The 24,804-nt window shown below is 48.9% G+C and overlaps 6 protein-coding genes across 6 annotated transcripts; 5 read left to right on the top strand and 1 right to left on the bottom strand.

The window, feature by feature from the left end:
- Window positions 1-1,347: 1,347 nt before the first annotated feature.
- B0T23DRAFT_447770 (glycosyl hydrolase family 61-domain-containing protein) lies at window positions 1,348-2,799 on the top strand (the record flags this gene model as incomplete). The annotated part of the gene is made up of 3 exons (XM_062841013.1): window positions 1,348-1,706; window positions 1,778-1,858; window positions 1,934-2,799. 3 exons carry the CDS (start codon window positions 1,348-1,350, stop codon window positions 2,463-2,465), a joined length of 972 nt encoding a protein of 323 aa, XP_062689219.1. The 3' UTR covers window positions 2,466-2,799.
- Window positions 2,794-4,928, bottom strand: B0T23DRAFT_388129 (DNA replication/checkpoint protein). Its single transcript, XM_062837732.1, has 2 exons — window positions 4,670-4,928; window positions 2,794-4,615 (listed from the first exon to the last, which is right to left on the bottom strand). The coding sequence occupies exons 1-2, from the start codon at window positions 4,809-4,811 to the stop codon at window positions 2,928-2,930; spliced, it is 1,830 nt and encodes a 609-aa protein (XP_062689218.1). The 5' UTR covers window positions 4,812-4,928; the 3' UTR covers window positions 2,794-2,927.
- Window positions 4,929-5,262: 334 nt separating this feature from the next.
- B0T23DRAFT_325240 (uncharacterized protein) lies at window positions 5,263-6,587 on the top strand (the record flags this gene model as incomplete). The annotated part of the gene is made up of 3 exons (XM_062835491.1): window positions 5,263-5,507; window positions 5,573-5,874; window positions 5,935-6,587. The coding sequence occupies 3 exons, from the start codon at window positions 5,263-5,265 to the stop codon at window positions 6,585-6,587; spliced, it is 1,200 nt and encodes a 399-aa protein (XP_062689217.1).
- Window positions 6,588-8,212: 1,625 nt separating this feature from the next.
- On the top strand, window positions 8,213-10,495 carry B0T23DRAFT_230899 (uncharacterized protein). The gene is made up of 2 exons (XM_062833884.1): window positions 8,213-9,171; window positions 9,255-10,495. Exons 1-2 carry the CDS (start codon window positions 8,538-8,540, stop codon window positions 10,307-10,309), a joined length of 1,689 nt encoding a protein of 562 aa, XP_062689216.1. The 5' UTR covers window positions 8,213-8,537; the 3' UTR covers window positions 10,310-10,495.
- A 5,566-nt stretch (window positions 10,496-16,061) lies between these two features.
- On the top strand, window positions 16,062-18,181 carry B0T23DRAFT_388125 (uncharacterized protein). Its single transcript, XM_062837731.1, has 2 exons — window positions 16,062-17,087; window positions 17,149-18,181. The coding sequence occupies exons 1-2, from the start codon at window positions 16,315-16,317 to the stop codon at window positions 18,131-18,133; spliced, it is 1,758 nt and encodes a 585-aa protein (XP_062689215.1). The 5' UTR covers window positions 16,062-16,314; the 3' UTR covers window positions 18,134-18,181.
- A 2,525-nt stretch (window positions 18,182-20,706) lies between these two features.
- Window positions 20,707-24,782, top strand: B0T23DRAFT_230847 (uncharacterized protein). The gene is made up of 5 exons (XM_062833882.1): window positions 20,707-20,878; window positions 21,068-21,096; window positions 21,177-21,294; window positions 21,383-21,530; window positions 21,607-24,782. Exons 1-5 carry the CDS (start codon window positions 20,831-20,833, stop codon window positions 24,696-24,698), a joined length of 3,435 nt encoding a protein of 1,144 aa, XP_062689214.1. The 5' UTR covers window positions 20,707-20,830; the 3' UTR covers window positions 24,699-24,782.
- The last annotated feature ends 22 nt before the right edge of the window (window positions 24,783-24,804 follow it).

The raw sequence follows: 24,804 nt of genomic DNA, 5'->3' as shown, positions 1-24,804 counted from the left end.
CGGTAGTGACCGTTGATATCCCCACGACAACGATACCACAAACCACGGGGAGAACCTTGACCTTCAGCTAACACCAGCCTTGTTCAGCGAAGAGCCAAACTGATGGCCCCATCGGGGGCGTCTGTATCTGAGCATTGTAGAAGCTGTGTTTCCAACTGATATGAGCAGCTATACTGTTCAGTAAACATGAGTCGGGCCGCCCTTCTGCGCAAAGTGGTGATGTTTGGTGACGATGGCAACTTGGTGTTTTGGCAAGACAACCATAAACAGAGGACGTTGGTCAGACCCTAACCCTCGCTTGCTCGGCCCATCTTTCCCCGGCAAGCGCTACTGCAGCCCGCATCGGGCAGCGGATCCAGTGGAATTCTGGAAATGTCAGGTGGGCCAGATGGAGCATGTCTGGCCGGCAGCTGGCAGCACCCCTTTTATTTGTTCCTCTACGGTGGTGCAAATCAACAACAAAACAACATCGGATCATGATCCGGGAACCACGACGGTCCTTCGTGACCATTGCCGACACGCTTACTGTTTATTCTCACCGTCTTCAACTCCGAGAATATCATTCAAGACATTGTAAGGACCCACAATGGCCGACAATGACGGGATCACCATATCGCATCAACAAGTCCGTCGATCAGATGCGTCGTCAGTTCATGAACCGTTCCATGGTCACTCCCTTGTTGTCCAGGAAACTTTACTGTACATGGGGTAACAACATTAAAACACAGTTCTTTTATTCCAGCCTCCTACGTAGATCGATAGCCGTGTACACGATGCAGAGAAGCTTCGGCTCAAATGAACCGCAACTCCTGCGCCATCATGTCCTAGGATGCTGACGCAAACATGAGCCACCGGAGCGAGATGCCATGTAACCCGTCATGCCTTGAATATCCTGTATGGATGGACTTACGTCTCCATCCGTCGCGGCACCTTGACATCCGATATCGCGGCGAATCCAACGCTGAAACGTCGAGTGGCTGTCCCGATCCGGATGTGTTGCTACCCCGGACGGCCTTCTTCCGCCCTCGCTATGCGCCGCATGGCGGTCTTGCTTCCAGCGTCCCGGTTTTGGCTCTAGAAGAGACGACCCGAAAGGAGATAATGCGACCTAGACAGTGACATTGTGGCTTCTTATACGTCCCGAAACGATCAGGACCACCCTTTAATAAGCTTTCCACATGTTCAACCTCATGCTTTCTCAGCCTTGGTGAGAGTGGCGACCCGCCATGAAGTAGTACATATATATCGACGACTCGCTTCCTACTCCTCACATATTACTATCTGCGAGTCTGTAGGTCCCTTCGAGTTTATGTACTCCAGTACTTCGGTGTCGTCCAACCAGACAAGATGAAGGTCCTCTCCCTCCTCGTCGCCGCCTCCGCGGCCTCAGCCCACACCATCTTCGTCCAGCTCGAAGCCGGCGGCACCACCTACCCGGTCTCCTACGGAATCCGGACCCCGTCCTACGATGGTCCCATCACCGACGTGACCTCCAACGACCTTGCCTGCAACGGCGGCCCCAACCCCACCACTCCCTCTGACAAGATCATCACCGTCAACGCCGGCAGCACCGTCAAGGCCATCTGGAGACACACTCTCACTTCCGGCGCCGACGATGTCATGGACGCCAGCCACAAGGGTCCTACCCTTGCCTACCTCAAGAAGGTTGACGACGCCTTGACTGACACTGGTATCGGCGGTGGATGGTGAGTGGTCCCCCTACTCACTCAGTACTTGGGTACTATGTCAACCAGATTCTGACACTCAAGAAAAACAGGTTCAAGATTCAAGAAGACGGCTACAACAACGGCCAATGGGGTACCAGCACCGTCATCACCAACGGTGGTTTCCAGTACATGTACGTTCTCCTTAGTCCTCCCTTTCACCACCCAAATCGAATAGAGGTAACTAACACAGGTATCACATACACCAGCGACATCCCCGCCTGCATCCCCTCAGGCCAATACCTCCTCCGCGCCGAGATGATCGCCCTGCACGCCGCCTCTTCCACCGCCGGCGCCCAACTCTACATGGAATGCGCCCAAATCAACATCGTCGGCGGCACCGGCACCGCTCTCCCCTCCACCACCTACTCGATCCCCGGCATCTACAAGGCGACTGACCCCGGTCTGTTGGTCAACATCTACTCCATGAGCCCAAGCAGCACTTATACCATTCCTGGCCCGGCCAAGTTTACTTGCTCTGCAAACGGTGGTGGCGGTGGTGGTGGTTCTACTACTGCTAAGCCAGCTAGCAGCACCACCACCAGCAAGGCGGTGATCACCAGCACGAGTACAACGTTGAAGACGAGCGTCGTTGCTCCTCAGCCTACTGGTGGTGGTGGTGGTGGTTGCACGGCTGCGCAGTGGGCGCAGTGCGGTGGGATGGGATTCTCGGGGTGCACTACTTGTGCGAGCCCGTATACTTGCAAGAAGCAGAATGATTATTATTCGCAGTGCTCGTAAGGGGAAATCTTGGGCATGATGGTGAGTGAGGATGAGGTCGGTTGAGGTGAGAGGGGATGGATGGGAAGTGAGGGGTTGGTTGGTGGACTATTTCTGATGTACATGATTTTTTGTTTTTTGTTTTTGAGGATGTGACTGATCTGATCAAGTTACGTACATGTACATAAGTATATATGAAGAAAAATGTCTGCATATATTTACACATGTCCGTAGCTGATTGATGAGTGGGAGCTTACTATGGGACTGTATGCACCATGAAGGACAGGGAGCCTGAGTATGAACAACTGAGACCTCAGGGTATTCACGGCACGGAAATGGATGTTGAGGTTGTTATGTTCTACCATTAAGGATAGTCTAGTTCTATGCACTTCACGCTCAGTGACACCAAGAAGGTAGGACGCAGTATCATAGCTCATCTCTTCATCATCCTCTTTACCGTTCCATATGGGTAACATCCCTCTACTACCTCCTCCTCCTGAACCGGCTGTTATGAGCTGGCCCTCCCTTTGCCCCGTTATTCTTCAGCTTCAACCTCTTGAAGTTCGCATTTGCTGTAGCCTTGACCATGCGCGGCTTCTTAGCTGGTTCTTCATCACCACCTTCTTTCGTTCCCTTTTTCTTCTTGGTCTCCATAGTCGCATCCTTCTTTGTCTTTTCCTTTGCCGGCGGCGCCTTTTTCTTTGCGGCAGCCTTTGCAGCCTTTGTAGTGCTCGCCCCCGCTTCTTCATCTTCGCCTTCTGACCCATCATCAAATTCCGATCCTGATCCGCCGGACGACAACGAATCCAGAGTGTGGTGATCATCGCCATCCAGGTTCTTGGTCGCGTCGAACTGAGTTTCCGGTATCACGTCGTTGTGTTCTTCCTCACCGTCATCCTCTTCCTCGGCAATTGGTGCACTGGGTCGTTTTGTCCTTGTCGGTCGCATGTTGACCTTCCTGGTCGTCCTCTTTTGTCCCTTCTTCTTGAACACTCGTAGTGGCTGCCCATTGCGATCCAATCCCTCCTTGCTCAGGTCCTCCTCATCTTGACTGTCGTAGAAATTTTCATCATCGAAGCCGCTCAGTAGAACCGGTCGCCTCTCTTTCTTCCTCTTTGATGATGGTGATTCGAGGAAGCTCGCTTCAACTTCAATTAGAGCTGCCTCGTCCTCCTCGAAATTGTTCTCCTCTTCTGGTACAACCTCTGCCCCCGCAGGGTCTGTTACTTGCTTCTTCTTCTCCGTATCTTCACTTGTCGATGCAACCGTCATCTTTGGTGGTGGAGGACCCATTCCGCCCTGTTCCGTCGCCTCCATTTCCCTCAACATATCCAGCTCCTCATCCAGCTTTTCTTCCTCCATCTTCCGTAGGCTGGCCACCACGCTGCTAAGCCCTTTCCCTTTTGCTATGCTGAACGGTTTTCGTGGGAGCTTCAAGGGCTCAATGTCCAACCACTCGCCATTTTCGTCCACGGGTGGTAGCGGCGCAGATGTACGACGCAAGAAAGCGGGTGTGGCGAACTGCAGCTTGGACACCGACCGCTCGCCGGATGGTGTCTTGGTGAGGTTGTTTTTCGAGGGTGAGTTCCCAGTGTTCTTGTTCAGTGGTGTGGATGTCTTGGTAGCACGGACTCCGAGGAAGCTATCGAGAAGGTTGCGATTGCGCCCGGAGGATGGGGTTCTGTCGAGGTTACGATGTCGCGGGATGCTGGGGGTTATGAATTCCTTGCCGTCCTTCTCGTCATGATCATCATCATCCTTGTCGTTCTCGAGGTCGAGGGCATGGCGGCGTTTACTTGGCGTAGCTGTAAATCCGGATACTCGTGGTTTGGTCTCGTCTGTCGATTTGGATGGGGTATGGGATATAAGATCGAAAAGACCGAGAACACGGCCATCTTTTTGGGGGGTAGGCCCAATCGAAGAGGGAACGGCGGGACTGAAGAGTTTCCTCGCTACATCTGGAGTGATCGCTTCATGTACGGCAGAATAGTGTTGTGACTTGGGGGTAGCGGCAGACCTGTTGCGTTTGGAGGGAGTCGAGGCGGATGGGAGGGATGTGTCTGGTTGCTTGCGCTTGCGTTGGCTTGGGTCTTGGTTGTCGCTCCTGGTGGGAGGAGGGATCTTTCCGGAGAGTATGTCGCGAAGTTTGTTGTACTGCTTGTATTTCTGGGCTGTAAGGGATCACATGTTAGAATCGTCAAAGAAGACCAGTCTGGATGGCATACCAATATCCGGATTCTGTTTGATGGCTTCACGGGACGGCTTCTTGCCGTCGTTCTTTTGGGCCCATTCTGCCTCGAATTGCTTCAGTTCTGCACGCAACTGGAGACTCTGGCTTTCATATTCGGCTTTTCGCTGTTCATCCATTATGGTTCTACTTGTGACTTGAAGAAAAAGAGCATTTCGAGGCGCTTGGTGGAAAGTCGAAAAGTCGAGAACAGCCAAAACCGGAATATCAATTAAAGATTCAGACAAGGCGCGCCCAGTAATAAATGGAAGGACGCGATGGTTCCCTTGCACGCCTTGGTTGCTGTTTCCGCCTTACGTTACCGTACGTTACACTCCACCCAAGCAGCACAAACAGTGGGGCATTTGTTCATCAGAACCCACTGGCGGCAGGGGCTCGCGTGCCTAAGATCCACTAAAATGTCGAGCATGTGCAAGTGGAAGCAGCTGCACTGGGGCTGTACACTATTACATCAGCACTTCAGTTGCTTACTGCACCCAAACAACCATCCTCATTTTGTCCTTCAACAACTTCAACGTGGGCGCGACAACACAGTCCATGCCCGGTACTACCAGTCATTCCCTCAGCCCTATGGAAGCAACTGACGAGGCTCTCGACATCCAGGCCCAAGTTCTGCAAACAACCCTCCAGGAGATCACAGCGACGCGACGGGCGAGTGCCGCCAACGAGAAAGATGGCGAGGGTGTGAATGATGATGATGATGAGGTAGCCGAGGCAGACGACTGCTGTGTCATCTGTCTTGATTCCATTTCAGAACCTTGCACTGCTATGCCATGTGCTCATTCCCACTTTGACTTTGTATGTCTTGTGAGCTGGTATGTCGTCCATTTACGAATTCCCATAGGCTTCGCTGAGCTAACAAGGGGACATACATACATAGGCTTCAAGAACATCCAAACTGCCCACTATGCAAGGCCGCCATCTACAAGGTCCGATACGTTGACTCGACCTCTAACGAGAGCTTCTATCGAGTACCTAATGCCCCGAGGCCGCGCAATACAAATGGGGACAATGGGAACGGGGACCAGTCGGGGAACCCGGCACTATCAAACCTCCTTCGACAACGCCGTAACGACCAGCGCCGACGACGAGATTGCGACGCTAATACTCACAGTACACCCACCCCAGGGGAAGCTATAGAACGCCGCAGACACATATATCGGCACCAGTTATATTCTTTACGTACGTCGTTGAAGCAAACAGTGAGTCATGGCCAAAGACTAATGCTTACACCACAACTAGACGTTGGCTCAAACCGCATCTCCGGATACAAACCAACCCCAACGCCTGACCAGTTTGCCACTACACCACACCTAATAACACGTGCCCGTCTCTGGATACGACGCGAGCTACAAGTGTTCGCCTTTCTCTCCGACCCCGAACCAACTGCTGGCCCCAGTGGCAGTACGAGTAATGCCTCCGAACGCGAACTGACCCGCCGCCGAAACAACGCCGAATTCCTCCTCGAGTATATCATAGCCATTCTCAAAACGGTCGACATACAGGGCAGCGCCGGCCAGGCAGAAGATATGCTGGCTGATTTCCTAGGACGAGATCACGCACGCTTGTTTTTGCATGAACTGAGGAGCTGGCTGAGAAGTCCGGCACACTCGCTTGTGGCGTGGGATAAGGAAGTTAAATACCCTCAAGCTTCAAGCACAGGTGAAGCCAGCAGAAAACGGAAGGCGCAAAATTCTTTAGATGTGGATGATGAAGGGGAAGATGACATTAGGCGGCATGCATCTGGATCCGAGAGGAGTCAGACCCCAAGATGGCCAGAACGCGACACTCACCATCGGCAAACCGGCCATGAAAGGATATGGAGGCGCAGAGACTTTGGCAGGAGTCCTAGATGGGATGGTAACTCGGAAAGCAACCGCCAAGGGTCAGGCTGACCTCCAGTGTCACGCTATGAGATTAATAACCGAGCCGCATCCCTCCCTTCAACATAAAAAGATGAAAATTGGAGCTTATAGTTGCATATATAAGCTGTCGATAAGATATCTGGATGCGAACATCTACGGCCGCGTTCGGGGGCCTAAGTGCTACGTGTGCCTTGACAATCAAGCTTTCGGATATCCCGACAATTTGGATATGCTTCAGGTCATTTCACGCACTACGCCGCCTCGGGGCATCGATCGAACTTTACCTCATGGAGCTGATTTTCGTTATCGAAGGGCAGTGGCCAGAATTATTTCGAATTCCATGGTTCTGAGTAAGCAACCAACATGTGGCGGCACTACATGCATGGTGGCATATGGAAAGGGTGTGAAGCGGCATTCAGGTGGGCCAGCAGTCTTAACTTTGCCGCAATGCCCAAGCGTTTCAATCAGATAAAACAATAGCGGACATCGAACCTGACTGAGATTTCACAGGGGTTGGGTTAATCCTTAGTGCATGCTGCCACCTACCTGAATCTCCTCGTGGTGCCGCCTGGGCGTTCGAGATATCGACTGGCGACAAGTGAAGAGGACTGGCAAAAGGGAAATAGCTGGATGGAGATTGGGATATCTCCCCGAGAAGTGTCTCTTCAATGACCACCAAGATGGTTGTGCCATGGTGACCTGGGCACCCCGCCTCTTCACGCCCGACACAAAAGCTCCAAGTAACACCCGGTGGTATATTTTGGCTCAAAGCTACCGTCTCAACCGGCCACACCGTCCTGACGCACCTCATGTCCAGCCTACGTCGGTTTAATACATCAGCTCGTCCCGAAGTGGAAGGCATCAGGACTTCCCGAACCCCCCTTATGCCAGTCACCCAATCTCACCAACCAAAGCCGCAGCCTCCAGAGGGTTGAGGTTACGGAGCAAGTCAACGGACAATGAATGCCAAGCCAGAATCGTAGAACCGATGATTGGGGAATTTGTTAAGATGGCTGTGACGCCCGTCAGCACACTGTTGCATTGCACGGTGATATTTCTGGGGCAATGGTCTAGCCAGCCAAAAACTAACAGCTTTGTGAGAGAAATATGGCGTGTTCTGTTAGTGACGCATACCCACTTCACAACTTCTAGCCCTCAACCCAAGACAGATCTATCTAATATGTCTTTCCACTTCCTACTTCCACGTTCATCCATCCTAAACCATCTCCTTTCTTTCGCCTCGGATGCCGATGGCAATTTCCATCTGGTATTCAAGCCAGCCAGACCTTGTTTCAACTTGTTCAAAGCCTCCTTCAACATGGGGCCGTGACGCCTTCATTCATCCAAAACACCAAAAGCGAAAAGCGATGATCTGCTTCCCGCCCGCTTCAGGGTCCCCTTCAAATATTCAACCTTTGGCAAACGGCTAGTGATTAAGAAAACGACAACAGACTACAACGACGACAACAACACTGGGGAAAGTCAACGATTCCCCTTCCTGGATGTGAGAACAGCGCTATAACTAAAATATGCCCTCCGTGACGGCCTTTGGGAAAGAAACTTGAGACATACTGAGATTGAAGTTCTCCACTTCATCCTCCCATTGCGGTCAGTCGGAAAAATCAAGCGTCCTTTCAATTCGATAATGCTGGGGATCTTCTGTCATTTCACCATTATCGCTTCACCGACTTTCATGTAGCTACTCATGACCGTTCAGGGCTGCAGGGCAGTGAGGTTCCCTATTTCAACTCTGTTCGTCCGTCAGTCCGTTCGTCGTTCCTAAGTTTAGGCTAAGTTCGGTTCGGTTTCACGACACGGAGCGGCTCATTACATAACTTCGGCTCAAGGCGGTGCGATTGCGGCTTGAACTACGGCTTGATCACGACTACGACTGCGCTTTGCTCTCCGCTCTCTAGAAGTGTGCGTACGCAAGTCAATGGTTTGCTTGGTTGGGAAAGTTGAAAAGGAATAAACGGAAACATGATTCTAATTCGGACCGCTGCTGCGCCCTTCTCCGCCTCCGTCTCCGTCTCTGTTACCGCCGTCATCTCCCGAGTTACCTGGTCCTTTCTCCTGGCAACGTTCTTCTACTCAACATGTGTAGCCTCGGCTAGCATCAGCATCAATGTGGTCCGCCGCGACGGCAACGGCGACAATGGCGTCATCCCGGCCGGGCACACTCAAAGTCCGACCCTCCCTTTTACGAGCAACAGTAACAGCCTGGCAGGCCGACCCCAAAAGCGAAGCACCACGGAACACGTCATCCTCTGTGACTGCCTCTCCGCCCAAGGGATTCGCTCATCACAAATGGCCTACTACAGCGCCGAAGTCCACGGCTTACCGACAGGCGGCGTGGCGAGCGTGGAGACGAAATTCAACACGACGGCAGCATGGTACAACGACACGACGTCGGCGACATGGGCGGACACGGGCGTCACTTTCAAGGCGGTGATTGGGTACCATGTCGCTGAGAACGATTACGTGGGCAAAGGAAATAATGGCTATGGCGATTTTACGTGTTGGCAGAGAGCGAAGACGGGGTTTTCGTATGATTTGAATGGGGATGGAAATGTGTGTGCAATGTTGATTGATTGTAATAAGGATACTGCTCCTTGTAAGTCACTATACTTGGCTCGTGTGATGAATGGGAAAGCAAGTGGGAAATTCGCAGAAGCTAACTCTCGAGGGAAAATATAGCAACCAATCCGGCTTATGTACCCTTGGGTTCAACCACTACCACAGGCACCCCCGCCACTTCTTCTTCTTCTTCTTCTTCTTCTTCTTCTTCTTCTTCTTCTCCTTCTTCCTCTTCCGACCCAGCAGCATCGGCCCAAAAAGACAAAGTGATCTCCAATGGAGCAGTAATCGGCATTGCCGTAGGAATCGTCGGGGCCTTCATTTTCCTCGCCGGCGGAGCCAGTTTCCTCGTTGCCCGGCGACGACGACAAATCAGAAAGCGACAGCAGGAACAAGAGCAACGACAGCGAAAGGAAGCGAGGACAGAGTCGACCATTACCGACCCAAATACCGTTTACGAACTGGATGGGGGGTGGCATCGACACGAGATGGGTGACGATACAGGGCACTACGAGATCGACGGGCAGGTCCGGTGCGAGATGGACGGGGTTGACGGGGAGATCAAGGAGAAGATGGATGATTTGTTTGCTGAGGCGGACGTGAAGGAGGTTATTATCTCGAATGAGAAGATCGATTCAAAGAAAGCAGTAATTGATGAGGAGATGGACGAGAAGAAGAAGGGGTATGTTGGTGGTGTTAGTGAGAAAGAGAAGGAGGTGAGGAGGGATAAGGAGGAGCGGGAGCGGGAGCGGGAGCGGGAACGAGAACAGCAAGAGCAAGAACAGAAGCAACAGCAGGAGGAACAAAAGAGAAACAGAGATGCCGAACAGCTACCACCGGTTTCACTATTATCACCACTCTTACCGGCGTGGGCGGCCGGAGCGGGGGCGTCTTGGACGGAAGAAGTAGGGCAAACGCCATTTTGCTTGCCGGCCTTGATGCCGGAGCCGGAGAAGTTCATGGCGGAGGATTTCCGAGCATACAAGGAGAAGAACAACGACAACGACAAGGATGAGACGAATTTCAAGTTCCGGTTTGAGGAGGAAACGCAGAAGTACATGAAGGTAGAGGTACCATCACCAGCAGGAGCCACAGGCAATGGGGAGGATGCCCATGCCTCTGAGGATGATAGTAGCGGCAGCCAGGAGGGGAAGGAGGAGGAAGGTCTGCCATAGCATAGTATTTACCTCTAGTAGCATAGCATATCAGCGGAGTGGGGGATCACTGCCTGCATCGGCCGGGTGAGGCTCACGATTTATGACGATAATATACCCAAATTGTGAACATGTTCACCTTATGGTGTTCTCTTGTGTTCCTATCGGATAGCGACGTAAAAGACTCGCATCATTGATAGGCATATACTCGGCGGACAGGAATAACATTTGATGTAGATCCGGAAGTTGAGAGCCGAGGGGTCGATAAGTATCGAATTCATCTGCCGCAATGCCGCTTTGACATGACATGGAAGTGTGGCTGACAAGAGGCAGTGCAAGTGCAAGACAGGCTAGCGAGCCTGCGCCAGGTACCATTAGACTACCTACTGAATAGGTAGGTACATAAGTAGGTAAGGCGTGACCGGAGCGTCGTCCGCATGCTTCAACAACTTTTTTTCGGGAACAAGGATGCAACGGACTGGCCGATGCGCCGTGGACGATCGCAAATGCTGAGTGGACGAAACATGTGAAAGACTGTCTCGAAAAGAAAAGAGAAGGCTGATTTGATCAAACGGGGTGTCAGCAGGAACAGCGCGGATCACCGTTCCCACACTCAATCGCCTGTGCAGTCTTGGCAAGAGGTGTGTGTGCGTGCACACACACACACCGCATTTGACAAATCTGGCCATTTGACATCGCTTTACACGACTCAACTCAATTGTTTAATATCGAAATCTAGCCAAAACTAGTGTAAAAAATCGATATTTTAATATTCTACGTCGTGTAATTATCTATTTTAATATTTATATTATCTTTTAAACCGTTATTAATATAGTACGCTACCCTAATACTTATTAAAAGGCATTAATAACAATAATATTAGTAAATAACGAGTATCCTAATAATATTATTAAAATTATTAGTATGAGTATAAGGAGTATGTAGAAATATAAACGTACTCTATCGGATACTAGCAAAGTATTTTTACTATTGCGAGCTTCCTAGAATACTAGAAAGCTTCCTATATAGGCACTTAAGGTACAGCGTATACTATATTGCTCCCTATATTTTATTAATTATAATTAATATTGTAAAGGAAATTATAAACCTCTTCGTTTTAAAACCCGATTTATACTTCAATAAGATTTGTACCTTTCTGGCTAACGAGTATAATGTGTATATTTCGATTGAGACCGTACAGTAGCACTTTCAATAAAATAAATAGAAGAAGAAGTAATTCTATATAAAGGTATTATAATAATTCCCTATATTAATAGCCGAATAAATATTAAAGATCTCTTTATTTATTATAAAGATATTCGTATTCTATAATAAATCTAATATAAACCGAAGGGACGGCGCTCATCGTATTAGCTAAGTACCCCGCAACGCTATTATAATAGTATTAAACAAATTCGTATATAGTACGCAATATTACCTCCTCCTAATTATTATAGTAGATAGACTATTCAATATATTAGTATTTAAAAGTATAATAGATTCAATCGGGGTTTAAGACTAGATAGTAAAATACTTACTCCTTAAAATAAATCTATTTCCCGGTCGTAATAGTATTTTAATAATAAATAATACTAATTAACACCCCCGTACTAAATTCTAATACGTATATAATTAGAAGGGGGTTCTATTATAGTATTTACCGCTATACTCTTCCGAATTCAACCCTATCGAAATATACTTTAGCGACTTTAAACGGTAATTCAAGAAGATATATTATAATAAAGGCGGTAATAAAATATTAAATAACAATTTTACTACGTTTTTTAAACAATTAATATAGGATGTGGGGTATAGAGTATAATAAATCTGTGGCTATTTTAAGAATGTAAAATTAGTAATAGATCGATTTAATAATATTAATAAAGAGTATAGCGAATTATATATTAACGAGCTAATCGAATATAGAGAGACGGGTACTATATCTAGACGGCGGTAGAGAATATAGAAGGGAGAGATAGATTTATGTGTATTAAATTGAATTGTATGCTAAAAATATTAGAAATGCTAGAAATGCTAGAAATATTAAAAGTGCTAGAAGTGCCAGAAGTGCCAGAAATCGTATTTATTTATATAATAATGTTAAAATGTTAGAAACCCCCCTCTTTCGCTATAAATTGACTTGTAATATTGTTATTACTTGCTAGGACTATTAATAATAGTACTACCCGCTATAGAAGCGAGAGTTCTAGTAACGTTGTATTTGAGTATAGTATTAAATTATAGGTCTAGAATATATATTAGTTAGTTAAATTATAGTAATAGGAGTTAGAGGGTATATTTACTATAATTTAACTATATTACTAATACTATATATTTAATTTTAAGGAAGTCTTTAATACCGTCCTTAAATGTCGTATAGAGGTTGTAATTGAACCTTAGCCTCGTAAACTATTCTACCGGCTACTCTCTAAGCGCGAATATATCGGGCGGCGCCTCCTTATTCCGGAATTTATTCCTTAAAACAATTAGAGCTCTATATACTAATACTACTTTAATTAACAATCCGATATAATAACGCTTATAGAACGCCTTAAAGAATTCAATAATAATCTCTTTAGCCGGCCGATTAAGTAGGGCGGGGGGTGGTAGTAATAAATAAAAATTAAGAATTAAGGGTATAAGCGGACGTAATATAAATAATTCTCTAACTTTTATTAGGGAATTTCTAATTTCTTCGCCCTCGTCCTCTTTACCTACTATTAATAGCGGTACGATTAATAATAGTACTAGTAGTTAAATAAATATTGTAGTCGCTGTAGAGATAGGAGGAGGGTTGGTGTTAGTATGCCTAGTAGCAAGAGTTTTATAGTCGGTCGGATACTTATAGAATACGGTAGTAAAATATTCTAATAGCGTATATAAGTCGATAGTTACTATTTTGCCCAGTAGAGGGAGAGCGCCCGCTATATTATAATTATAATCGCTAGTAATTACCGAATTAGCGATAGAGCCGCCGGCGGTATAAAGTAACTAAACTTAGGGATATTAAAAGTAGGGAGGGAAGTACTAATATAGTAGCGGGTATAGTAAATATAAGGGAGGAGGGTATAATTAGTATAGACTTTTAAAATTATCCCTCCTTAGCGTAATTTATAATAGATTATTTATAGTCTCTATATTAGTATTACTATTACTACTATTAATATTATTAATAATATTAATATTAATTAGTAAATTATTACCTCCTCCCCTACGTTTACTATTATTATTACTAATGCTAAAGGCGGCTACTACCTTATTACTTAATATATTTCGTACTAATTTAAATAGCGGGTTAGCTACCGTAGCCTTCCCTAGCAATATAGCGCGTACCTACTTACCCATATTTTTAACGTTGAAGTTATAATAGGTTATACTCCTATTTATAATATAATACATTTAATATTTAATAGCCTTATTGTAATTCTTATATTTATAGTTAAGACTATACGCCTATACCTATATTAGCTCCTAATATACGGTACCGCGTAGCTTTACCTCCGTATGTTCCTCTTATTGCCGGTCTTCTTCTAAATTCTTTTCGACTTCTATTAATATAGTATTTATTATAACGCGTTTAGATTTCTCAATGCTAATTAGAGTTTGTAACCCTTGTAATAATAGTATATCGACCGTTCGTAAGGTTAGGGTAATAAAAGGATTAATTAGACTACGAAAGGGGGTAGGAGTAGAGGGTATACTACTACGGGAGGATAGGGTAGCAGGGATTTTATTAGCGGATAGGTCGGTTAATTGAAATTTAAATAATATAGTAAAATAGTAGTACTAGCCAATATAGTAGAGGTACAACTTTATAACAGTCTCGTACTTAATATTATTGTATTCGTTATAAAAATCCTTCCCGGGAATAGTTTTATTATATATAATAACCCGGGCGCGGCGGTTATTATAAGTAGCGGTAGTATATATAATATTGTATAAAGAGACTAATTGCTTTATCCTTATAATTATATTATTACTAATAATATTTTCTATATAACTTTATTGTATATATAGGATTTTATTAAATAGTATCGTTCTAAACTACTATTTATAAAGCTCGCTATTATTTTATTCAACCTTAACCTTTCTAAATAAATTATATTCTTCGATAGTAGGTAATTTAATACGGTTAGTAGTAATATATAAACTAATTATATTAAACTAGACCCGTATTAAATAGGGGTATTTAGGATATAGTAACGGCGGTACTATAGCGACCGGCTTATAGGTAGTACGGGGCTAGGCCGGTAGTATTAAGGTAATTAATTTAATCGGAGAGGCTATTTCGCTATTATTATTGCCCGATAAATAAAATAAAATATCGAGAGCCCGCTTCTTAGGGGTAAGGCGGACGGGGAACTATTATTTAACTTTATCATTGTTATTAAAGTCTTCTTCACTATTAGAAATTTTAATAAGTATTACGGGTTTGAGGGGGGACGATAGCGGTTCTAGGACTAGGATTAGGATTAGCTTTAGTACAGTAGCCTTCCCTTTTTTAATAGTAGTCTTTTTAATAACGGTCTTTTTAATAGCGGTTTTAATAGGAGTAACCTTCTTCTTAAATAAAATAATTTTAGAAATAATTTTAATAAACTATTTGGTTTTACAATTCTTCTTTCTAGGGTAGGATAAAGCACGTTATAGAATTATTAAATTAGGATCTTCCTAATTTTAATCTTCGTCGAAGTAGATTATTAGTACGCCGTTTCGAGTACGGGATTATTTTACGCCGGCGGACTTTAAATTAAAAATTATTTTAGGAAGTATTATTACAATAGATTTAATTAATTACTAGTATTATAATTACTTTGCATATTGAAATAGCTTTAAATTAATATAGAAATTATTATGAAATAATGAATTTTGACGAAGTTGTGTAATACAGAAGTGCGGTGTGTGTGTGTGTGTGCACGCACACACACCTCTTGCCAAGACTGCACAGGCGATTGAGTGTGGGAACGTTCGTCGCCGAGACCGGGCAGCGCCGAGCCAAGACGACGAACGGGAGAGGACCCGAAGGCGCTGCGGAAGGATGGTGGTTCCTTGGCGCTTGGCGGATGAAATTACATAGTGTAAATGTTGCTGTCGCGATGCCGAGTAGCCGTGACCGGAACCCTTAAGAACAAGTAGGTACACTACATACCGCCCGCTAGTAGTCAAGTCAGATGGTTAATGTTGTAGACCTGACCTGACGAGAAACGACTGGAGTGTGTGGAGGAGGGCATGTGACGTCATCAAATTCTTGGAGAAACTTGTCGTTGTTTAGACTGGAACAGTTGGGGTCATTCCATTGCGCAAACCTAGGTGATTATGTACTTGAGTCGCTAGGATGGTATCGATCTTGGCAGTAAATAGAAAAAGTCACCTCAAAGCCTGGGCTAAGCCGGCCGTACTTAGTGCCGATGGAATTCAAGGAAGCGCAGTGTAGACAAAAAAAAAGGGAAGATCAACCAAGGTCATTGTACACCAGCTTCCTTCCTCGGATGTCACAATGGGAGAACTTGAAGCTGACTCGCTGAGTCATTCACTGCCCGGCTGGGCTGTGTGAATGCCGAACCGAACGCAGGCGCAGCGGGGTGCTGGGTGGGCATGTGGAAGCCCGGGGGGAGACAGGGCAGGGAAGAGCTGGGCTGGGGGAACGGCCTTCCATCCCTCCACCAAATCAGAGACAGCGACCCGGACAGGGACCCGACGTACAGCCGCGCGTGAAAAACCGTGCAGATAGATGTGCCCTGCTGATCCTCCCTTGAGTAAGTACCTTGGTCTTTTTCTTGCCATTCTTGGAAATACAAGTACCTTATATACCCCATCATCCCGGGCCCAGTAACAGTCGTACAACTCCCCTCGACTTCCAACTCCAATCAGCCCAAAAGCGCAACCAAGGGCACACTTGAAAACAACGAACCTGGACTTGAATCGTGGTGGTGGAAAAAGTAACACGGGATTGGCCAACCAAACAGAACACTAATCCCTACGACGACTGGAGCAGGCTGATTGGACTCGGTGGATTTTTGGAAAACATGGCTCTTCCCTCTGCCGCAGCAGAGCACTACCTTGAGCAACCCACGTATGATGATCCTCCCGAGGACACTTCACACGAGCAAAGTCAAAACGAACCTCAAGACAATGACGATAACCCACCAGGCGGATTCGATCCAACTCCGCTCCCCGACGCTCCTCCCGGGTATACCATCAAAATCACCTTCCACAAGGCTATCAACCTCCCAGTGGCCGATATCCAGACAGTATCCGCCGATCCATACATCCACGCCACACTGACTGCTGATGTCCCCAAGAGACACCCAGAAGACCCTCCGCTCACGCGCAGGACACGGACTATACATCATAGTCTGGAGCCGGTATGGGAGGAAGACTGGATCGTTGCCAATGTGCCAACTACAGGATTCGTATTAAAGTGCCGCCTATATGACGAGGACTGGCCAGACCATGATGACCGACTGGGCAATGTCACCATCAAGGTGGATCACCTAGACGAGGACTGGCCGGGATTTGGACTGGATGGCAAGTTCTTTGAAGTTAGGAAGCGTTCGGGCAGCAAACGGGCATATTTCCACAAGGGCATCGAGGCCCTCATGAATGGACTGAAATGGACAACACCTCAGATACACATTAGCGTTAACGTCCTCGGCCTCTCGGATCCGCCTCATGCCCAGATGTGCACTCTGGGTCCTACCTATTGGGTCAAGCACTTCAGTCCCATGATCGGGCGGCTGACAGGCACGACAGCCGGGTCAGACAGCGATGACAACAGCAATATGCCACAAAAATATGAGTGCGTGATCCAAGCCCAGGGGTTGAATATGACGAAGCATATGCTGACAGACAGAGAGCAGTTTCCAAGCCAACGAAATCCAACTTGCTGGGCCAGTTCCTCCCAAACTATACCACCGCTATGTCGAGTTCCGTCCCATCATCGGCAAGATGTTTTCGCAAAAAGGTTTCAGGGGTCACATCCTGAACAAAGTTCTTCACAAGCAGCACAGGCGAATCTACAATTTCGACTCTAGTACCCAATACGGGATATTTGCAGAACGCAGCAGGGAGGCTTCTGTACAGTTTCTCAAGATGGCGCATTATGCGGAAGGAGGTCGCATCTTCACCTACGTGCTCACCTTGGACGGCTTGCTGCGCTTCACCGAGACGGGCAAGGAATTCGGTATTGATCTACTGAGCAAGCACACCATGCACTCAGACGTGGCGACCTACATCGCCTGCTCGGGCGAGTTCTTCATCAGACGTATTTCCAAGCGCCACAGGCACCGTCACCCTCACACGGACTCTTCAAGCCACCATTACAATGACCAGGAAAGTAGCACCTGCGAGAACGGGTTCGACCACGAGACACACGATCACCCAAGCGCATCATCTGAAACCTCTCGCGACCCGGAGGACTACGAGCTCATCATCGACAACGACAGCGGCACCTACCGCCCAGACAAGTGCGTCCTGCCTGACCTGCAGGCGTTCCTGCAGTCGCAGTTCCCGGGTCTGCACATCCGGGCGCTGGACTGCGGCGACGAGGAGCACCAGAAGGCCAAGAAGGAGCAGCTGGAGATCAAGAAGAAGGAGGGTGCCAAGGTCCGCATGGTGCTGAACCGCAGCCCGAGCTCGAGCAGCTTCAGCTCGGATGACGAGAGTCGCCTGGGAGATCTGGATGCGATGGATGATGATACGCCGAGGTACAAGAGTAAGAAGGAGAGGGTGTTTGAAATGGTGGAGGATCCGAGCACGTGGAGGGACTGGGTTCCGGGTGTGAACGGCGGCGGGCACGGGCACGCGGAGCACGCGAATGGGAATGGTGAAGGGAGAGCGGAGTGACCAAGACGGTTTAGGGGACTTTCTCGGCTGTTTTTTTTTTTTTTTTTTTTTTTCTGCAAGTGATACCATGGAAGATATGAGAGTACGAATTTGGAGCGGTAATGGATTACGCCTAGTAATAAGTATTGATGGAAGTGGCTCAGACGAATGTGGTTATATATTTTAATGATACGTTATGATGCATCCTTGTGGACTCCCAGCAACTCATACTGCAGGCCCAAAGGTACCTCCGTCTGTTGACTGCTTTTTTGCTCTTGTGGATGGCATTCATAAACTTTAAAGCCAGACGGACTCGCTTCGTTGTTGCATACCGAAGAACATGAACTACCACGCAGGATTAGAATAGTTGTTATTTTGGTAATCCATACCCATCAACTTCATTTTCCTCGTCTCGTCCAAGAATCACAGATAACTCCATATGTACCTCTACGGTTACCCATCTCATACCGAGGGCCCCATTCAGTGGGTCCGTCCCGTTAACTGCAAAGACGGAGATGGTGATGATGCTGGGGCACTCACCCCCCAGTCCTCTTGCATAGCAACCGCAGCGCAAATGGAGATTTGGATGCGGACATTCCTGTCTTCTCTGTATAGTACACATATATTATGGGAAGGTTGAGAATTGGGAACATAGTCAGGACATTGAAAGATATCAGGATGTGAAAAGAAAATGATTGATGCTGCACGATTACAATCCAGTACCGTGGAGTAGTACCGTGTACACTACCTTTACATAGCGCATACTCGTTACAAGTTGAGACCATGAAGTTATATACTTATAGACGTCAACACCTTACACTACTGAGCATATGACCATATATTACTACCGCTCGTAGCAAGCAACACTCCGACTGAAGACGCGGCCGGGAAATGCAAAGAACACTCACCAGTAGTCCCCGCCAAGAGAGGAACATATCTACCTAGAACTAGTGTAGTAGTGGACGACGGACGGGTCGCATGGAAGGCCCGAAGCGACGACAGTCCGTCATTCAGTTGCCGGGACCTCCCCTGCATGCAGTCCGGGTCGAGCTCCATCCAGCCAGCTGTGAGGTTGCATGACGGGAGTTCGTGACGAACTGGTGATTGACATTCCCTTCCCCCGTTAGCCTCCGTTAAGTGGTCGGCATGTACTACGTACGGTATTGTACACTGAAGAACTATCCATCCTAGTGCTAACCAACCAACAAAATACCTAGCCAGCTGGAGCGCTGGAATTGGGGGATGGTATCGAGTGTAGGCAGGCATTGGATGCTGAGGCTTCCATTGTAACGAATGGCTGGATGGAACCTAGGTACCTAAGGAAGGAAAAGGATGATAGGTGGACGGATGATGGGAAAGAGATGCCCGGTCGGATGATAGCCCGTGCGCTGGTGGACTGCACTAACAAGGGACGGGCCCCAGTTTCTGTTTTGCTAGAGATAGACCTGGAGTCGACGAAACGAAGGGGGTAGATAGGTATATTTTATGTACATCAACGGTTGTTCCCAAAGATGGGACAAAATCAGCGCGTCGATCTTCAAGGAGAAGTCAAAGTGGTGGAAAGAAGGAATTCTGTAGTGAGTTACTCTGATAGACAGAAATATTTACCTAGGTAAGCACTATGTAACAGAAAAACATGGGCATGTGCTCTGCCCGGCCCGTGGTAAATAAGCTGCCCCACAAGGCCAGCGAAACGATGCGTCCTTCTCCTGATTATCTACTAACACACACCTTGCTGTGTACCGTCTCCCGTAATTTTACATTGGCCGACGTGCCATTCCACTTGGACTGCTTGGCGACACCTTTGAAGCTCCTCCTATTCATCCGCCATCAAGTTCCCGTCCACCTCGAATCTGTTTCAAATTATTGTCCAGGCCCTGGAACTTGGTCGCTGACAGTTTTCCTCATCGGTTGCTTAGAGGCAAAAAGCAATTACACAAGCTATATCCGGCTATAACCGTAGCCCATCGCATCCCATTCCCGGGCCGTGAGACAAGTTCCAGTGCAAGGAAAGCTGAGGATCGACAAGCAACGAAGCCATACCACGCCTGGGCAATTTCACAATTACACGCCCATTATTTCGATTCTAATCCCAATTCCAATCCAAAAGTCCACCCCGAGCGAACGTGCCCCTTGTCGGCCACGGCGCAAACCGACCGCCGTTAACGAAACGAGCGAGGCTTGCACTTCCCACGCGACCAAGAGACCCCGTCCGTCTGTTACTGTGCATCCCGAACGTCTACTCTCTCTCTCCGAGTCCGCTCCCGACTACATACACTTACTACTACATACCTTGACCTACTTAGGTAGTACTTGGCGTTGAGGTGGTATTACGCGACAAGGGAAAAAAAAAAAAAAAAAAAAAAAGAGTCCCGAACGTCGCAATTCTCCGAGACCCCGACCGCCCCCAGCGACGAACAGAATATCCCATTCCCAATTCCATGTTTGCATCTTCGACGACAGTACCATCCTACAATTACAAAGACGCTCTTTTTGTCCGCCAATTCCGTTAATAATCTCCTTGGTTCCCTTGGTCCCCTTGTCACGGATACTACTGTCCTTCCCCCTCAATCACCTACCTATTCTCGCTTCGATAGCTTGCGCCTCGCTCCATAACTTGGATATAATCATACCCCCGACTTCCCCCAAGGTAGTAATTGCAGTCGCTGGTGGCCAGAAGCGGATGCGGACCGGGTCCCGTCCCGACGGCGCGGAGTGATGCAGACGGCAAAAGGGAAGGCCGAGGCGCTTGGACGGAAAGCCAAGGTGTGTGTGTCTGTGAGAGAGAGAGAGAGAGGATATGCACTTGGGTTGCGTTGCTTTGGCGTTGCTTGCCCGCCTGCCTGCTTCGATCGAGCCTGCTTACCCCCCCTCCCATAATCCCATCCATTCAATATCCGTACGTTCAAGATTGCAGGAATGGGAATGCTGACACAGAAGCCTTGCCCATCACAGCTTGCGAGTTCATATCAGGAGTTGCTCGAGTAGGTTCCCCAATTGCGCTCCTCGGACGAAACAAGACCCCATTTGCTAATCACCTTCTGTCATCTCTTCTGTTGTGCAGCGAGTTCTCGAGCAAAGACCTTCGATCGGTTGGAAACTATACCCTCGGACGACTAATTGGCAAAGGATCCTTCGGCAAGGTCTACTTGGCCACCCACAAACTTACAAATGGCTCCAAGGTGTGTTGCGCTGGCGGCCTCTTTCTGTCCCTTCCGAGACACTCGGGCTAATTCGTCCTTCAACCTTTCTCTTCGGTCGCATATATAGGTCGTGCTCAAGTCAGCCAACAAGGATGATACCAACCTCGCTCGCGAAATCCATCATCATCGCCAGTTCGTCCACCCGCACATCGCCCGACTATACGAGGTGGTCGTAACGGAGAACTTGGTATGGATGGTGCTAGAATATTGTCCAGGTACGAAAACAAATACCATGACCGCCTTTCCATCTCGTATGCGCCCTCTCTAAAATTACATTGATGTGTTTCACAGGCGACGAGTTGTACAATTACCTCCTTCAACATGGCAAGCTACCGGTCGACAAGGTGCAGAGGATCTTTGCGCAACTGGTGGGCGCCGTGTGCTACGTCCATCGACAATCCTGTGTCCATCGAGATCTGAAACTGGAAAACATCCTCCTCGACAAACACGAGAACGTCAAGCTATGCGACTTTGGTTTCACACGCGAATATGAGGGCAGTGCCAAGTATCTGCAGACGTTTTGCGGTACCATCTGTTACTCGGCTCCGGAAATGCTAAAGGGCGAAAAGTATGCGGGCGAAAAGGTGGATGTTTGGAGTTTGGGGGTTATTCTCTTTGCCCTTCTCTGCGGCGAGCTTCCCTTTGACGATGATGACGAGCAAGTTACCCGGCGAAAGATTCTTGGCGAAGAACCAGTTTACCCCGATACCCTTCCGGAAGATGCGCTATCTCTTCTAAAGACACTACTATCCAAACGACCGCTAATACGACCGTCCCTGCCCGATATCCTCGCCCACCCCTTTCTCGCCGAATATGCGCCACAACAGCAAGAGATTCTGAAACTCGAGCATCCACCGCCGTTCTCGACGCCGTTGGAGAAAGAGACGTTACATCGAATGCGAAGCGCTGGGGTTGATACGGAGGCGGTGATGGAGAGCGTCATGGCCCAGAAGTGCGACGCCCTTGCTGGCTGGTGGACGCTACTGATCGAGAAGGAGGAACGGAAAGCGGCGAGACGGGAACGAAAGCGCAGGGAAAAGGAGGAGAACCGAAACTCGAGACGCTTCTCTCAGGCTTCCAGTCGACTCAATGCTTTGGCTACTGTAGAAGAGTCACAGTATGCCCCGTTCGGAGAGCAGCCACAGAGACCACGAGGGCGAAGCGAGAGTAGGAGAAGCGGGCACTACCCGGCTTTGCTCATCCCCGATATGCCCAGCTTATCCGACTATCCCAGAAGCGCAACCGATACCCGCAGTCCGATAGAAGGCGATATGCCACCTCCGCCGCTGGATAAGGACTCGATTAGGGGTAGATCTACCAGCTCCTCGCGGCATAGGAAGCCAATTCCTCCGCCCAAGGAGGGTATTCTGAGGAGTGCGCGATCGAGAGGCTCAACTCTTCATTTGGTTACTACGAGTGAAGTTCTGGACTTGAACGGGAGTCTACAGCTGCCTGATGACCAGAACCAGGTGAAGAAGAGGCCGTCTAAGACCAAGATATTCTGGAAGAACTGGACGCATTGGCTTTTTGAGAGTACACGGCGGCATAAGAACTCGCAGAAGCGCGCCAGCCAATCGACTCCCAACCTGGCGGATAAGGCCGCCGTGCAGAGTGCGAAGGATGGCAAATCCAAGGATGGGGAGATTCAACGGCCGCAGACGAGTAAGTATCCAGCGGCGAGCTCTCCGATCACATCGGGTACGGCTGGCCTACCTAAGGGTGTAGTAGCCAACGGCTACGCCAACAAAGCGTCACCGGCCCTCTCCGCAGGCTCTGCACCGTTTAAGAACAGTAACGGCTGTGTCGGCCTTTCGAGTTCGCTACCGTCCTCTTTGCCACCAGTTCCACGCACATACACGTCAGGCTCCCACAAGCGACAGTCCCTATCGCCATCACCCGTAACACCGCGCTCCACCATGCGGCGAGCCTCTGGTACCGCGGGCCTTCGTGGCAGGAAGTCCACCTCTTCGTCGGTCTCCTCCATCCGTTCAATGCACCCCACCCACCACCATACCCACAGCAAAGCCAGTTCTACCTCCTCCAACAATTCCGTTTCTACATCGGTCTCGAAATCCGCCTTACAAGCCAGCCGCAGTCCGCACCACTCCGTCAAGGTCCTCCCCGCCACGCCAACAACCGTCGGCTTCCCAAGCAACATCCGCTACGTCCGCGACCGCACCGGCCCGCCCCTAGGCATCGGCAGCATCGGAGGCCCCAGTCTCTTTGCTAACTCGCCCAATGACTACGGCTCTTCCGATGACGGCCGCCTCAACGCCGCCTTCCTCGGCAATGGCGGCGGTGGCAGAGGCGGTCTCTCCGCCCTCAACACCAACACGCAGTACTACCACATGCCGCCCGCCCCTGGCTCGCCCAACCCCTTTGCCTCGGTCAACTCGGGAGGCTATTTTGCTCCGAGGGCACCGGGCAACGGATCACCTGTGGTTGGACCCGGTGGCCATGGCGGCGTCATGTTCGCCAAGAGAAAGAAGAATATCTTCAAGGGCCCGGTGCTCAACTTTGGCGGCAGTGCCGCTGGTGCTAGCAGTAGGCAGAGAGAGGAAAGGAGTAGCAGCGGTGCGTCCGGGTCAGCTTCGGCGAGTCATTCAAGGAGTGCGAGCGCTAGTGGTATGGGACGGAGGAGTGGGGAGATTACGATCCAGGAGGAGGAGGAGCCTGGGGAGGAAGAGGAAGAAGAACAGAATGCACATGGTGGCGGTGGATATAGTAGCGGTGGTGGTGGCTATCACAATAGCCATTGGGGCGGAAGCAGGACGGGCGCAGGCTGGGGAGGACTAGGGATGGCGGGCATGGAAGAGGAAGAGGAGGTGGAAGAGGTGGATAGCTTTAGTCCCATTATTACCGGGCCAGGCGAAATTGTGGAGGAGAGGATCATTGAGGATGGGGAGGAAGAGGAAGAAGACGATGACGCCCAGGAGAGTGCGGACGAAGGTACGATTACTGATCAGAGATCGAGAAGGTCGAGACCTAGGTCGCAGGATCTTGACGAGGAGGAAGAAGAGGGATTGAATGCCGCTGGTGACGCGAGGCGGCACTCGAACTCGAACTCGAACCCGAACCCGATTCAGACTCCAACGAGGCCGAGCACTCACGGGGTGGAAGAAGAAGAAGAAGAAGATCATGTTGATGTCGGTGAAGAGTTCAAAGGGCTTGGGTACGATGTCGGGGTCGCGATAACTACGGCACCCCACAGGCTGAGCGCCGACGGGCCTCCGCTCACGTCATCAACTGTTCGGGCCGTCCCGGAACAACACCAACAACAGAAACGCGGGCACAGAAGGGGATGGAGTAATGGGACTAGTAGCAGCGGTGGTGGTGGAAGTAATAACAATGGGGAAGGAAGTAGTGGTAAGGTTAGCAGATGACGGTTAGTGAGGCGGGCCTTGCATATAACTAATAAGTAAAGTGGTGTCGTGTATGTGTGTGAGTATAAAGAAGGGATAGGCAACAAACAGACCCGACACCGGGGCC

Source organism: Neurospora hispaniola (assembly GCF_033458365.1).
Source record: "Neurospora hispaniola strain FGSC 10403 chromosome Unknown B0T23scaffold_8, whole genome shotgun sequence".
In the NCBI taxonomy this organism is placed as follows: Eukaryota; Fungi; Ascomycota; class Sordariomycetes; order Sordariales; family Sordariaceae; genus Neurospora; species Neurospora hispaniola.
This window is presented reverse-complemented; position numbering and strand designations above follow the sequence as displayed.

Coding starts and splice junctions, on each gene's coding strand:
- B0T23DRAFT_388129 (XM_062837732.1), bottom strand. CDS start 4,811: ATGGATGAACAGCGAAAAGCCGAATATGAAAGCCAGAGTCTCCAGTTG. Junction 4,616..4,669: donor CAAACAGAATCCGGATATTG/GTATGCCATCCA, acceptor GATCCCTTACAG/CCCAGAAATACAAGCAGTAC.
- B0T23DRAFT_230899 (XM_062833884.1), top strand. CDS start 8,538: ATGATTCTAATTCGGACCGCTGCTGCGCCCTTCTCCGCCTCCGTCTCC. Junction 9,172..9,254: donor TAATAAGGATACTGCTCCTT/GTAAGTCACTAT, acceptor GGGAAAATATAG/CAACCAATCCGGCTTATGTA.
- B0T23DRAFT_388125 (XM_062837731.1), top strand. CDS start 16,315: ATGGCTCTTCCCTCTGCCGCAGCAGAGCACTACCTTGAGCAACCCACG. Junction 17,088..17,148: donor AATATGCCACAAAAATATGA/GTGCGTGATCCA, acceptor GACAGAGAGCAG/TTTCCAAGCCAACGAAATCC.
- B0T23DRAFT_230847 (XM_062833882.1), top strand. CDS start 20,831: ATGCAGACGGCAAAAGGGAAGGCCGAGGCGCTTGGACGGAAAGCCAAG. Junction 21,097..21,176: donor TCATATCAGGAGTTGCTCGA/GTAGGTTCCCCA, acceptor TCTGTTGTGCAG/CGAGTTCTCGAGCAAAGACC. Junction 21,295..21,382: donor AACTTACAAATGGCTCCAAG/GTGTGTTGCGCT, acceptor TCGCATATATAG/GTCGTGCTCAAGTCAGCCAA.